Genomic DNA, 14,826 nt, shown 5'->3' on the forward strand with positions numbered 1-14,826 from the left:
AAAAAGTACAAGGACTTATTTTGTACAAAATCATAGTAGAGGGATCTATATAGTAGCAAATACAAAAGAAAAAAAACTTAGGGAATTTTTGTTAATGAGCTAAGAGGATGTTTGTTTAACTTTTAATAGTTTGATTAAAAGTCGGTATTTGAATCGTTAAGAAGTGAATTTTGTTTGACAAAAAAAAGTCTGTCTCTTAATGGTTTTAAAATCCTCTGAATGATTTTGTATCTTGGGCCTCCTTTAACCATTCAGCGCCATACTTTTTTTGTAAACAATTATATTTTCTTTTGCATAGTGTCTCATAATCATTTTGACCACTTAATCATTCTGTACCAAATCATCCAGCAAGTGCCACACAGGCCCTTAATAGGATTCACAACTTATTCGGCCAATTATACATTATTGTTTTGTAGTGGCTTAATAATACAAAAAATGGCTTATTTAGTAAGTTTACAGGGGGAGTTTTATGTAGAAAACCACGTTTATTCTAAATTTGTTCTCCCAATTAAAAGGCGCGTTCATTTCATCTATCAAATAGATCTTCCAAACAAAAATCTTCTCAATCTATACAAACAGATTAATCTATACAGACAACTTTATTCATACAAAACTATCAAAAACCAATAAAAATAATCTCTTACATAATACAGGCTTTTTTTTGTCATTTAAAAGTTAAAAGATCAGACCTTAAACGTATAATAGCAGATATAATGCAAGAAAAACATGTTTGCAAATAGAAATGAGATGGGTATCGAACGGATAATGCATCCTCATCTCCAACCCTACCCCGACTAATCCCTGTTGGGTTCGGGGAACTCGTTAGGTACCCATTTAATAAAAAAAAGAATTATAATTATAATAAATTGTTACTGCATTAATTACCAATATTGAAAATCAAATATTTTTGTCATATAATAATTTATATGTTTATATACACACACTGTATACATATATTGTGATAACTGGGTTCTGGTTATTACCCAAGATATTTATTATGTGAATTAATTGTTTATGTGTGGATACATGCTTACGTAAATTTAAAATGTGAGTATGTATATTTTTATGCATAGGGATATATGCATAATATGTATATATACAGGAGATATATACATATTTTATGTACTTGAAATGGGTATATGCATGCATGTATGGTAAGGGCGGTTTAGCCTCCTTACCTTATTTAGAGAGTATAAATATGAGGGTAAAACCCTCATATCTCATTTCCCTGGTTATTTTGAAGAAGAGTGAAGGTTAAAGTGAGGTTGATAGATTTACAAGTGCCTGATTTCAAGAAGTTGAATTTCAGTATTTGATTTCAAAAGCTTGATAAGGTGGGTAGTTTCTAAAACTCTTTTGCTTTAAGATTATTACTGGTTTCATATGAATTTTATTTGAATTTGGATAGAAATCAGTCTTTTTGCTCTAAGTGTTTATCCGGATGTTAAACCGGACAAGGTTTGTTCGGTTTATTCTAAATCGGACAAAGGGTGGAAGATAGTGTTGTCCGGATTGTTTTAAACCGGACAAAGCGTGAGCGGAGTGTTGTCCGGATTGTTTTAAATCGGACAAAGAGTGGACTAAGTATTGTCCGGGTTGTTTTAAACCGGTCAAGTCATGGACGGGGTATTGACCGGATTTGTTATCCGGACAAATATGTTAGAAATTATTTCAAGTGTTAAACCGGATAAGCTTTAAGCGATATCTTATCCGGATAACCTCATATTTGGAATTTTCACGAGTTTTATATTTTAGACTTTTAATAGTTTAAAATGTCTATTATTGGGTTTATTTATGGATTATAAAATGAGTATTTTATATCTTTTTAAAATAAAAATATATGTTCCTACCAAGCGTGGTGACGTAAGTCTGTTTTGGTACGAAACTATATTTTGGGAAACCTTCCTACCAAGCGTGGTGACGTAAGTCTGTTTTGGTATGGAAGTGGATTTTGTAAATTGTTTCTACCAAGCGTGGTGACGTAAGTCTGTTTTGGTATGGAATTGGATTTTGTAAATTGTTTCTACCAAGCGTGGTGACGTAAGTCTGTTTTGGTATGAAACTTGTTTTAATTAATAGTTCCCCCAGACGTGGTGACTTTTGTCTGTTCTGGCTTGGAACTGGGAATGGGTACTTTCAGACGTGGTGACTTATGTCTGTTCTGATAAGTAGCCCTGTTTTGATGGAGGAATAAGGGTGGCATATCAAGGAGAGGTGTACTTGGAATAAGGGCGACATTGTCATATGTGGATAATATTAATAACTCTTATTATTACTAATTGGTTCTAATAACTTTGATTTGTCATTTCTTTGTGACCTGATGAAGTAAAAGATATTATTTCTAATTAATAATAATTTAGATGTTATTGAGAAGGGGAAAATGGTTTGTCATATCAGGCAAGTTTTGCCTTAAATCTTTCCTGTTAAAGGAATGATCTTTTAATTCAAAAGTTTTGATTATAATGTTTGTTTCATATTGGGAATGTTGGATCTCTATTCAGAGATATTTTATAGAATTGAGGTTCTTGGGTATACTCTATTTTGCATAATATTGTGAGCCGCATCAAATGTTGTATTACATAATTTTTTTTGCATCAAAAATTACATTGTCATATTTTGGTATTCATTACCCTGCATTTGCAAAGAAGGGATTTACTCACTAGACCCATATGGTCTAACCCTCATTTTCTGTTTTAAATTATGCAATGCATGAATAGCTGAGTCCGGGGATATAAAAGGGAAAGGGAAAATGTGATTATTTTCCTAACTTGTTGTCTACTTTGAAGATACATGTTATATTACATGTAGTAGTACATGATTTACTTTGGAAATTTTATATGTAGATTTTGTACATATAGCAATCCTTGTACTAATGGGACCTTTTGATGTAATTCATGTTTCTATGTAATGAAATATGTGTTCTATGCAAATGTGGTGTTTGGGGGTGTTACAGAAGTGATATCAGAGTCTTAGTTTAAGAGATTTAGGTATTCAAAGCATGATACCTAGAAAACACTAACACGACATGTCACAAATTGGACTATACAAAATTGGGCTACTACCTTTGTTTCATATTTTTGCCTTTTGTGTGTTCTCTGTTGAATTAGGTGTTCAGTCTACGTGTCAAAATTAAACACAAAAATGGTGTTTTTAACTGACTCGAGACTCATGGAAGATTGTCTTAAATACGTTACGGTAGGTTCAAATTGAGGGGATCATAACACAATATAACGCAAGGGTAATGGACCTAGAATCTGTTTGCTAGATCCCTTCTGATTCTGTGGATTGTAGTTCAATAGGCAAGAGCACCTCCTTGTGATGGCGGACGTTGTAGGTTTAAGCCCCGTCAGTTTCGACGGATCGTATTCGTTCTGCAGCACAAATCTTTTACAGGAACAAATTGGATTGGCCCCCATAAAAGAAATGCAAATTACATGGCTCAATTTCGTAATTTAAATGATGTCAGTAGAATGTGTGATTTTACCGAGATATTTACAGATGAATATGTTTTTATACATATATAGTTTTAATGATTTTAGTATGTTAAAGTATATCCATAGAAAATACATTTTTTTATTAACCTGGATATCCAACCCGCTATGCGAGCTGACTAATCCTAGGGCGACCACCTGCTTTGCAGATAGCCCGGAGTCACCGCATTTGAACCTCTGTGGCTACAAGGGGATTTTTATTCCTCCTTAGATTTGAACCTGAGACCTCCGGGTACTTTTGACCTTTGCAGCCAAGCTCAAACCAATCAGGTATAATGACGGAGGTCGTCTTGCAACAGATCTTAAAGAGAAGATTCTTCGCATAACCCTGATGATCTACGATCGTGTTGATAATGTATGGGTTGCTTGCATTTTGAGATCTCACACTGAAGTTTCTCATGTTTTATGCTCGCCAAATATATGAACATGTATATACTCACTACACGTAAAGCTTATGTGAGTCATGTATGTACGTTTATGCAACAACAGTTAGAAATCGAGAGACAAGCTAGCAGAAGTCCTTTAATTGTACTATAAGGGTCTCTTTGGTTTAGGCAGAGGAAGGAAAATGAACACAAACATGACAGGTAACGAACAATCTTTTAGAACCGAACAGTTTTATTTTATTTTCAATCTCATTAATTACTGTTTAATACCTTTAACCAAACACCCCCTTAAGTACCACGATGGCCATATACGTGTGCTAGGTTGCCTTCAACTTCGTAATGAACGCTTCCGCGTATGTAGAATAAGTGTATGAACGTTTCCGCATATGTATAAAACACTGAGCTAGATGGTAATCCAGGGTATATTTGATACACGAGACAAGAATGGATGTGACAACAATTATTTTTGACCCATCTTTTGCGAAATATTAGACTATGGCAAGCCGAGACTAAATGGAAACGAAAATCAGAACGTTTGACACGATTAGTAAATTACCAAACTACCCATGTCAAATAAAAGCCTTAAACCTTCTACAATTTTTTCGCTTGCCTAACTCAATCTCGAATATTCAGTCCAGTCCAGTCCCATCTGGTTACCAAACGCACTTTACAACTTATGTTGTCGTGGCGACACCCAAACTGAGTGTTACATAATCGAAGCTCAAAGGGTTTGTACATCCGATGGTTTGAGTAAAGGTCATACCCTCCGCCCACCACCGACCATCGGTTTGCCGCCCAACTACCATCCATGGCCTTTTCATTGCCTATGAGGCAAAGAACCGGTGAAAAGCATTGTATAGACGATGCATTGATACATCTAAATGCTGTGTGCTAGTTAACTAAAACTCGTTCTAAGAAACTCATCAGAGGTCATGCCCTCCACCCTCCGCCCACCAGCAACCATCGGTTGCCGCCTAACCACCACCCATGGCCTCTTCATTGCCTGTGAGCCAAGGAACCGGTGAAAAAGCATTGTATACACAGTGCATTAATACATAGAACTGCAGCCTGCTAGTTAACCAAAACTGGTTCTACGAAACGTCTTTGGAGGGTGGACCAACGCCAACCACTGGTTGCCGCCTAACCACCGCCCACGGCCTCTCATTGCCTGTGAGCCAATAAACCGGTGAAAAAGCATTGTAAAACACAGTGCATTAATACATCAAAATGCAGTCTGGTGGTTAACCAAAACTGATTGAAACATCTTCGGTTAAAGTTACGTATAACAGAAAAAGGGTACAACCAATAACTGCATTAGAATCTAAAATTGCATGAGATTCGAAGAGAAAAGAGAACGCATTTATGAACAATTACAAATTCGGGGTTTCGAGAGCCACCAACAATCTTGGATTTTCCGTCACAGTAAGGAACTCTATCATCAGATTTAATGAACATTTGCTGCAATTGGAAAAAAGAGAGGATGACCACCACATTAAATGGTAAAAAGTATGCCTTCAAAACGGTTGATCTCCCCTCGATTCAGGGCTAACAATGCAGCGCCTGCTGTGATAATCTCCAAGACCATCTTCTTGCTGCACGCGTAGAAGAAATAAACATCAGGGATTGCGGATTATAAGAACGAGATAGTAGTTGAGGGTTTGATACAGGTTGCAGTCACTTTTTGTTAACGTAGACATCAAATTAAAGCAGATGCACCTTTAAGACTCTTAAAAAGGATTTCCACTACGTCTGCATGATGTAGCCGTAGCAAGGGCGCCCCTCCCTCCTTAAGGGCATCTGCAATATCCCACATCGGTACGGGAGGGGGAACTAAGGTTGACTTACAAGAGACTGGATACCTCTTCTATCATATAACGTTTTAAAACCGTAAGTCCGAGTGTGGACAAAACAAACAATATTTGGTACGGTTAGCCTGAGATGTTATAAATGGCATCAGAGCCAGGAACCGGACTGATGAGCCAGCGAGGACACTGGGAACCTAAGGGTGGGTAACACCAGATACATAAAAAAATGGTGTGAAATTTGGTGCAAACAACAAATCTACTTCAATGGGTAAGACCAAAATGTAAGGTTCTAACCAAAGGGCCTTTGGCCTAGCGATATTCGGGCCTTTGGCCTAGCGATATTCGGGCTTTTGGCCTTCATGGGAGGACGGGATTCAAATATCACCAAAGGTGAGGAGGGTGTGTGAGTTTAATTGCTGCATTTGCCGTATATAAATATTATATACTTCAAAAAAATGTAAGGTTCTAGGTGTATTCCTTTTTTTTTTTTTCCATTGGTGTAAATGAACTATGTTACCGCAAATTTGGTGTGTTAATATTCATTACACCAAATTTGGTGTAAATTTGGTGTCCCTATTAGCAATGGTCTAAATCCGCGTTGGTTTACACTGAATAGTACTTAAAGAAGATGACGGCCTCGTACCCTGACCTATGTATAGGATAGATTGGGTACGTTTGGTTCGGTTTACACCTAAACTAGTTGGCGGTACATGCCTCTCATGGTACAATTTAATTAACATGACATCGTTCGGTATACACTAGCAAGAACCGATATGAAAGCATAACATAATAAGGTCACTCCAATTTTACGAGAAGTCATTGGTTCGAGTGATCACGTGTACATCCTTCCTCCCCCCCCCCCCCCCCAAAACACCCAAAAAAATATCCTATTTTGGAATGCTTAATTGTAACATTACCTTTCTTAGGCAAATCTTCGATCCCTATTTTTATCAACTATGTGGCCAATCAGATGTACTTTCATGAGACGAAATTAGACCAATATATAAAACACCATAGCACCATACACCTTGGATTATGAATTAAATGACTTTCTGTGACGCCCTACAATTAAACGGAGATGTATTTTCTATTTTCACTGATAGAGCAGAAGTGTAGTCCAAGTCTTTTTATGAGCAAGGAAGTTACTAAAGGTCCGGGCCGTTTGACTCTATTTTGTGGCTCCCATCTTTACTTATCTCTGGATATGGAAATGAGACCCATGAAAACTAAAATGAAATGCACTACAAGAATACACACTAATTTGAATACTGTTATAATATGTTAATCCTGCACAAAAGAATGATACTCAACAATACTCATTCAGATGAGTCAAAAACAAAAATTGTAATAACTTCCGCAAACTGAAGAAAATAGGAAGATTTTGTAATGGATAATACCATCTATACCTCAGTTACTTCCCAGGCTCTCTTTTAAAGGATCCAACAGGAACCACGCTTGCACAATCATTATTACTGCCACTAATATCCATTCCTTGTTCCTTGAGAAGGAAATCAGAACAAACGTTCCAAGTTACGCACAGGTTGTTATGATCAATTAGTTGCATGAAATGAAAAATCAAATACAGTATTTACAAGGTTGAGCAAATTGCCTACATCCAGGGTGGTTGCTAGGATTCTTATTATATAATTCGTAAGGTAGTACATTGATAGGAAGACTCCCTTATTATAAAACACACACATTTAAGACAGAAAATTGTCAGTATAACTCCCCAAACGTCATATTGCTTTCTGAGCAAAGATGGGTCCGCAAAGATGTAGAACTGTTTGAAATTCAAATCAAGCTCCACATCCAACATAGATAACATCAAAACTAAATTTTGCACAACATAATTTCAGCATCGAAAATGGGAATGTAAGATTGCTTATAAAAAGGGAATAAATTTGAGAAGCTAAAAAGGAAATCCATTTACATGCAATACCTGATTGTTTGAAGTTTGCCCATGCATCCGTTGAGGCTTGGAGTTAAGATCAATCAGCTTATTTTCCATCCTGCCAACACCATCAGTATTATTTTCCAGCATGCCTATGGAAGATAAGCGGTGATGTTGGTTATCTCTTGTTGTATGCTTGGGTTGATAATTTGGTTCCCTCCTTGCTTCACCAGGATCAACAGGATTCGACCCTAACTCATCGTCACGACCACTTCTATCCCCTGGAAACTACAAAAGACTCTCATAGAGTAAGTCATTGTTTTGATGTGTTTAGTGCATACACCCACAATTTTAAGCAAAGGGAAGTGGTACAAAACCAGAAACCTCGACTCGTTGCCTTAGTAGCAGATATCTTCCATGTGTTCGTTTACCACCAACATGAACAATCATGTCACACTGTAAGCAGAGAGAACTTCCATCGATTCCACAGTAGAAGAAAGCTACACACAGATTGGTAAAAGAAAAATCAAAATATCATATCATGTAACACCTTGATAAACAAAGTAAAGTAACTATGGCTACTTGAAGAATGTATATATATATATATATATATATATAACTGGAATACCTGGTGCATTTTCACATATGTCACAGCGTGGTACATCACTAGGATCCGCAAGTCCTACCCGTACATGCCGACTGGCAAGCTTATTACACATATGCACCTGCCCACAATTTTGCAGATGTATATTAATAGACAACTACAAGCATCTTTTGGGACATTCATTTCAAAGGGGAATCTTTGTATGGGTCAATTATATAACTACTAGGTCTATCGGTATAACCCCACATTCTTCATTTTCTGGGACAAGAAGTTAAAACTAACAAGGATGATTGCTTTGCAAGGAAACTCGGGAAACAAGGTGAGTATGAGCAGATGACTTCATAAAAGCTTGATTTAGGAATGGCTATGGTTGCATTTGCTACAAGGGGAAACAAGATTCTAGAAAGCAAGGAATCAGATGCAAAGAAAATAAAGAATTCAATACAACTATATTTGCTATATTACTCCACCATTGGAGTGAAAGATTAACAACACTAACTGCTCAATGAATGATATATTTACTTTCTTAACTGATATTTATATCATCATAGTCTCCGGTCTCCCAAATCTTATGTTTCACTTCAAGAAAGAAGTCATGATTAGGAGATTTTCGGTTCACCATGAGATTCATGATTTGTCACTTTAAAGCATGTCCACAAGTGGTGCCAGCCCAATTTGACCACTTCCATCAAATGGAACTTGGACGTAAAATCTGGCTGTATCATATTACCATTTCACCGTGATGGGGTACTACTATACGGTATTAAAAAGGTAAGCTTAAGACAACAATTAACTTGAAAGGGTGGTATGTTCTGGAATGGAAAAAGCTTGAGTAAGATAATTGCATTTGGTGTTTCAGAGTGTTTGGTCGCTTGTGATCATAAAATCCTAAAGAATCTCATGTGTAATGGAAGTCCGACATATATTTGCTGAAAATAAGTGTGTCCAATCACTCCATCCCTTCTACCGTCACACCGAGAATATATTCCATATTATAAAACACTCAAAATATGGTAATCTTCCAAGAGATCAAATCTTGAACATCACTGCATTCAATTCCTTCTTGAACATTAAGATGCACAAAATATTACAGGTCAAGTTTTCCATAACAAAGAAATATGAGAACAAAGAAAAAGGAGTTTAATGTATTCCACATCTCATACCTATATATATATATGTTAATTATAGTGAAATTAACTTTATCCGACTGAAGGGTACCCCCTCTTGACAAACCTTGGCTTTAGTAGTTATATATGATACTTCAATGTTAATTATCTATCACAAATGTGGGTGTTTATTACAAATTCCAAGGCAACAAGGTTCATGTCCATGAACGATCACATTATAAAAGCTAATATGCAACACCAATATATCTCTAGAGTAGCAAAAAAGGTGGAGTTCCATCCAAGAAATGGCCATGATCATGTCAAAAGAAAATCAACCTTCCTAGTATGGTTTTAATCAAGAGTGATTATATATGATTAGACAATTGAGATGCAAAAAACTCGACCCCCTAGTCTACCCTAACCATTCGAAGCATCCCATCCATGTTGCACCACAGGATCATTAAGAAATAAACAATTTGGGAAAGACAATAAAAAGATAAAAAATAAGGACTAGACAAATAAAAGCATGGTCCTAATTCATACATCTGGATGCCAAATATGTGCTTAAAGAGGTGGACCCATAAAATAAAGAGACAGAAATATAAAGATGTGGCTGTTGCATTCCTAGAAAGAAAATCATTCAAAAAAACAACCCAAACACATGCAATCCAAGAGACAGCAAACAAACCATCCAACCAAAAGAAAAGAATTAGCCTAACTTAAGACTAGAAATCAAAATAAGGGAAAGCAACACAAAGATGATGTGGTGTAACTTTTTTTTTCTTCATGTGACCAATATTTAATCTCCAATCCAATGAACTTAAAGTAGATACTCGATTTATTCTCTACATGTCGACACCATTTTCACAGGATTTACTAAATGCTTTCTGTTACTGAGTAAAGCTTCTTAATATGTCCTTGAAAACAATTCTATCAAATTTAACATCAAAGCTTTGCAAATAAGCAAAAATGGCTTCGGTTCATTAAAGCTATTTATTACTTATCTACTGAACTTCATCCAACCAATCCAAATTAACTATTATAAACTTCTGATCCAAATCTCTCAAGATCCTTCTAGTCTTAATGTTCTCACAAAGAAAACTACCTTACACGAGGTCATGATTTGTGTTAAAATCACTTTCCTCAATTACAGTACAAGGGAATTTATGTTCAAACACAATGATATAAACACACAGAGGGTTGGTATACATAAAATAAAAACCCTATTACCAAATCAAGGATCAAACACTAGATCCACTAGAAATTACACCAATAATTCGATAATAATCTCTCGTTTATTTCACATAAACACGATGAACAATCAAATCGAGCTATAATTATCAAACATAAAGTTAAAATTTTCTACGTAAAATTAAGATTTTGAAAAATCAACAAACTTAAACCTTTTCGTCACAAGCACGGCAAAGAGCAGCTTCATCAGCTGCACAAAAGAGAATCGCAGCAGCCCTTTCGCAAACATCGCACAATGTTCGCATAATTATAACAACTCTTCAAATTACTTGTGCTTTTTGATACTATCTCATTTCCCTTATCAAATAACTCATGATTCTCTGCTCATCAGATGAAATTGTGATCACAAACTACAAGATTTAACCCCAAATTTTTTGATGTGCTTTAAGAGACAGATGAATACTTTGTATCAGAAAAAGGGCAGAAGGAGAAGAAGCAAAGACGAGATATTGACGACCAAACTCTGTGTGTGTGTGTGTGTGTGTGTGAGAGAGAGAGAGAGAGAAGAGAGAGAGAGAGAGGGGGGGAGGGAGGAAATGGAAGAAGCTTTAAAGTCGATTTTTCTTTTTCTTTTTTCTTTTTTTTAATTTTTTAATTTTTTAATTTTTTAATTTTTTTAATAACCCTTTAAAAAGTTGTTTATTTGATTTTAAGATTTTATCCAAATCTATATCTGTATCTGTACTATATTATAAATAATTTAACAAAAAAAATTAAAAATTATTTTTTATACACAAAATATTATTTATTGATGCATATTACTTAAAATTCAAGATTACAAGTAAATTTTGTATAAGTATAACTTATTAAAATTTTATGTTTGAATTCATGTAACTAACTGTGGATAAACATAATCAATAAAGGATAAACATCTTATTTTAAAATATATAAAATCTAAAATATAATTAGGATAATTATTGAGTCTAACAAAATACTTAATTTTTATCTTTATAAAAAAATATTATTAAACCTAAATTAAGTTACTTCGTTACGATAAATTAAATTATAATAAAAAATTTAAATTGAAAAAAAATACACAAATAATAACTTTTAAATAGTTAATTTGATGTTAATATTAATATATTTTTTGTAAATTTTATATGATATTTTCAAATTTATATTTTATTTAAAAATAAAAAAATTATCGCTTTCTCAAAACCACATAAAATCCTATTATATCGACATAGATAAAAAAATGAAATGAAACATTGAAATGAAATGAAACATTGAAATGAAAATGTGTCTCGATGCATTGCACGAGTATCATTCTAGTATATTTTAACATATTTCAACCAAACATAAATTGCATGAAAAAGTAACGTAATTTAACTTGATTCCTACTTCGGATAACGTACTTTCAAAAAAATTATTTTGGTACCTAAGATGTAAAGTTTAAACATTGAAGTACCCGGGTAACCGGTTGAAGCATTAACCGGTTACCATGCTGATGTGGCGAATGATGAGATTAAATTTAGTTAAATGGTAAATAATACTAAGTTGGATACCACATCATTCGCTACATCAGCATGGTAACCGGTTAATGCTTCAACCAATTACCAGAGTACTCAAATATTAAAAAAAAATTACATCTTAGATACCAAAATGGAAGTTTTAAAAGTATGTTACTAAAAATAGAAATCAAGTTAAAATACGTTACCTTTTCATGTACAATCAAATGTATTTTAAAAAAAATTTGTGTGTTATTTTGTTATAAAGTGTAAAAATATCAGTTAAATTTTTGGAAAGTTTGGGTGTTATTAGATGTGGTCTAAAAGATTAGTTTATATGACTGTAATAATTTTTCACATACTGGATTTTAATTTTTACAAACCTGTATTTACAAAAAGAAAAAATTCAAAACAATTTATACAGTCAATGTATTCAAACATAGATTTACGACCATATTTTAGAAAAGTTTTAACTCACATTTCTACATTCTATAAAAAAATGTACAACAAAGACACTGATCAAATACTTGTGGGTCGTTTACTAAATGCTTAGCAGGTAAGAGAAGCTTACGAACAATTCATTTTGATGTTCAATAATATTACAGACAATATAAGTAAGGGTGATGGCTCTTATCAGTAAATGCTTACATGATAAGCATTTCATAAACAGCTCCTTAAAGTCCATTTGATTAGCGTTTTCGAAAAACGAAAGCAACTCTTTTTATACATAACGAGCTCACTCCACCTTTTGTTATTCCATTTATGTGTGACTTGCTTTTAACGAAGCGAAGATAGGACGGGATTTGTAATCCCTGGCCCCGACCCCGATTTTTAGTAACAGTCCCCAGCCCTGGTCCCTGGCGGGTACGGGGATTAACATCCTATCATCGGTCAAACCCCATGAAGAATATCCATCAGTTTGAATCTACCGCGGATCCCCAGCTCCGAGACCCGTTTTAGCGAGAAATCCTTGTTCGGGTCGGGTGAGCCGGGTTCCCCACCGGGTCGGGGCAAATCACCATCCTTATTAATTTCCCTTGTAGATATTGTATTGTTAAAATTTAAGAGGTTACCTGAACACAAGATAATATAAATATGTATAAATGACGACCATAAATATTGTGATAACTGCGAAGACCGGTCTAGTCCAATAATTTCATTAAAATAAAATAATATAATGGTAATTACTAATTTATATGACAATGATTAATTAAACTAAACATTTAATGTGATGATTAATTACAAAATAATCAATATCATCGTTACAAACACTGAAATCGTATATGTTCATAATTGCCACAAGTGTTCATATATGTTCAATTTGTGTTCATAATTGTCACAAGTGTTCATATATATGTTCAATTTGTGTTCATAATTGCCACAAATGTTCATATATGTCAAATTGTGTTCATAATCGCCACAAATATTCATGTATATGTTCAATTTGTGTTCATAATCGCAACAAGCGTTCATATATGTCAATTTATGTTCATACGGATATATACATGTCAATTCGTATCATATATGTCAATTTGTGTTCATAATTACCAAGACACTCGCTTTGAATATTTACTTCACTTGCCGATCTCGAACTCTGACTGTCACCATAAACAATTTTAACATTCTCAATGTTGTTGTGTTGTCTTCCAATGTCTTTATTCATAATTGCTTGAACGATAACAAACACTTTACTAGCGGATCTCCTTCACAATCACAAATTTATAAATATTAAAAATGGAATATCAATATTAAAAAAATAAAAAAATCACAAGATCAATATTAAAAATACAAAAATCATGAGATTTTATAGATCTTGTAACTCCCAATTAATGATATAGGAGTTACAAAAAAAAAGTAAATTACTCATATACCCTTAACATTAAATTATTAGATAGAGTAGAACCTAATACTAAGATGGATTGTGATTGGTTGAAAATGTTCATAAAGTTAACACCATAATTTAGATTAACATTTGAACTAAACGCTCTCTCTCTCTCTCTCTCTCTCTCTCTCTCTCTCTCTCTCTCTATATATATATATCACATTTTTGCTCTAAAACGTTTCTTGCATTCAAGGTTTCTAAAAACCCTTTGTTTAAAGTTCAAAAGTACAAGTTTCACTGACGACCATTTTGGTAAGTTTTGTGAAAGCCTCCAAAAGAAATTCGAACCAAAGTAGCATCTTTTAGTAAAAAGGTGAAATGACCTCAAAATATCAAAGGTGGAGGTTGCTATCAGTGCGAAGTCAAGAATCGTCTTTGAACTTATTGTCGACAATGTAATGTTGTAGTAAATGTATGGAAGCGGTTTTATTTAAATCTACGCTTCACAATCTTACTGATTTAATAATAATTATAAGAACCCAGAGTATTTTTATGGACTGTTATCTTGAATGAATTGTAAAAGATGTTACTCAAAGTAAATCATGGATTTGGGCTATGTTTGGCAAAGTAGCTGATAAGCTAGCTTATTAACAAATCATGTTTGGCAAAACTAGCTGATTAGATTGTAAAATGATCAAAAAAGGGTATACTGAAAAACTAATTAATTATAATATTTCATATTATATAATTGAAACAAATACAAACAAGAAGTTAATTTTTTTTTAAAATAACTAAAGGATCTTTGACCTAGCGGTATCGTAGCCCTTGGCGTTCTAGGAGGTCAGGGGTTCAAACCTCACATAGGTGAGGAGAGTGTGTGAATTTATTTGTTGCATTTGTCGTATATAAATATTATATACTTCAAAAAAAAATATATTAATTAAAATAATTTCAAATTGATTATATATATATATATATATATATATATATATTATAATATTTGAAATGTTAAAACAAATTTT

General features: G+C 34.0%; 1 protein-coding gene across 3 annotated transcripts; it reads right to left on the reverse strand.

Annotated features, from left to right (window-relative positions):
* Positions 1–5,211: 5,211 nt before the first annotated feature.
* LOC112525118 (B-box zinc finger protein 19-like) lies at positions 5,212–11,022 on the reverse strand. 3 transcript variants are annotated; one of them, XM_025135080.1, is made up of 6 exons: positions 10,687–11,022; positions 8,202–8,298; positions 7,958–8,073; positions 7,622–7,861; positions 7,089–7,180; positions 5,212–5,469 (listed from the first exon to the last, which is right to left on the reverse strand). In XM_025135080.1, the coding sequence occupies exons 1-5, from the start codon at positions 10,777–10,779 to the stop codon at positions 7,094–7,096; spliced, it is 633 nt and encodes a 210-aa protein (XP_024990848.1). In that variant the 5' UTR covers positions 10,780–11,022; the 3' UTR covers positions 5,212–5,469; positions 7,089–7,093. The 3 variants fall into 3 exon arrangements, with proteins under 3 accessions (XP_024990848.1, XP_024990849.1, XP_024990850.1); XM_025135081.1 differs by having other exon boundaries at positions 7,622–7,854; positions 7,951–8,073; XM_025135082.1 differs by lacking the exon at positions 7,089–7,180.
* Between the last annotated feature and the right edge of the window lie 3,804 nt (positions 11,023–14,826).

The sequence above is a fragment of the Cynara cardunculus genome, assembly GCF_001531365.2.
Source record: "Cynara cardunculus var. scolymus isolate 2C chromosome LG 13, CcrdV1, whole genome shotgun sequence".
Lineage (NCBI taxonomy): Eukaryota > Viridiplantae > Streptophyta > Magnoliopsida > Asterales > Asteraceae > Cynara > Cynara cardunculus.

Excerpts from the sequence above, each read along its gene's own strand:
- LOC112525118 (XM_025135080.1), bottom strand. The coding sequence starts at position 10,779 with ATGCGAACATTGTGCGATGTTTGCGAAAGGGCTGCTGCGATTCTCTTT. Across the intron at positions 8,299-10,686 it reads GCCGTGCTTGTGACGAAAAG|GTGCATATGTGTAATAAGCT; the intron begins GTTTAAGTTTGT and ends AATTGTGGGCAG. Across the intron at positions 7,181-7,621 it reads GGCAAACTTCAAACAATCAG|GAACAAGGAATGGATATTAG; the intron begins GTATTGCATGTA and ends TTCCTTCTCAAG.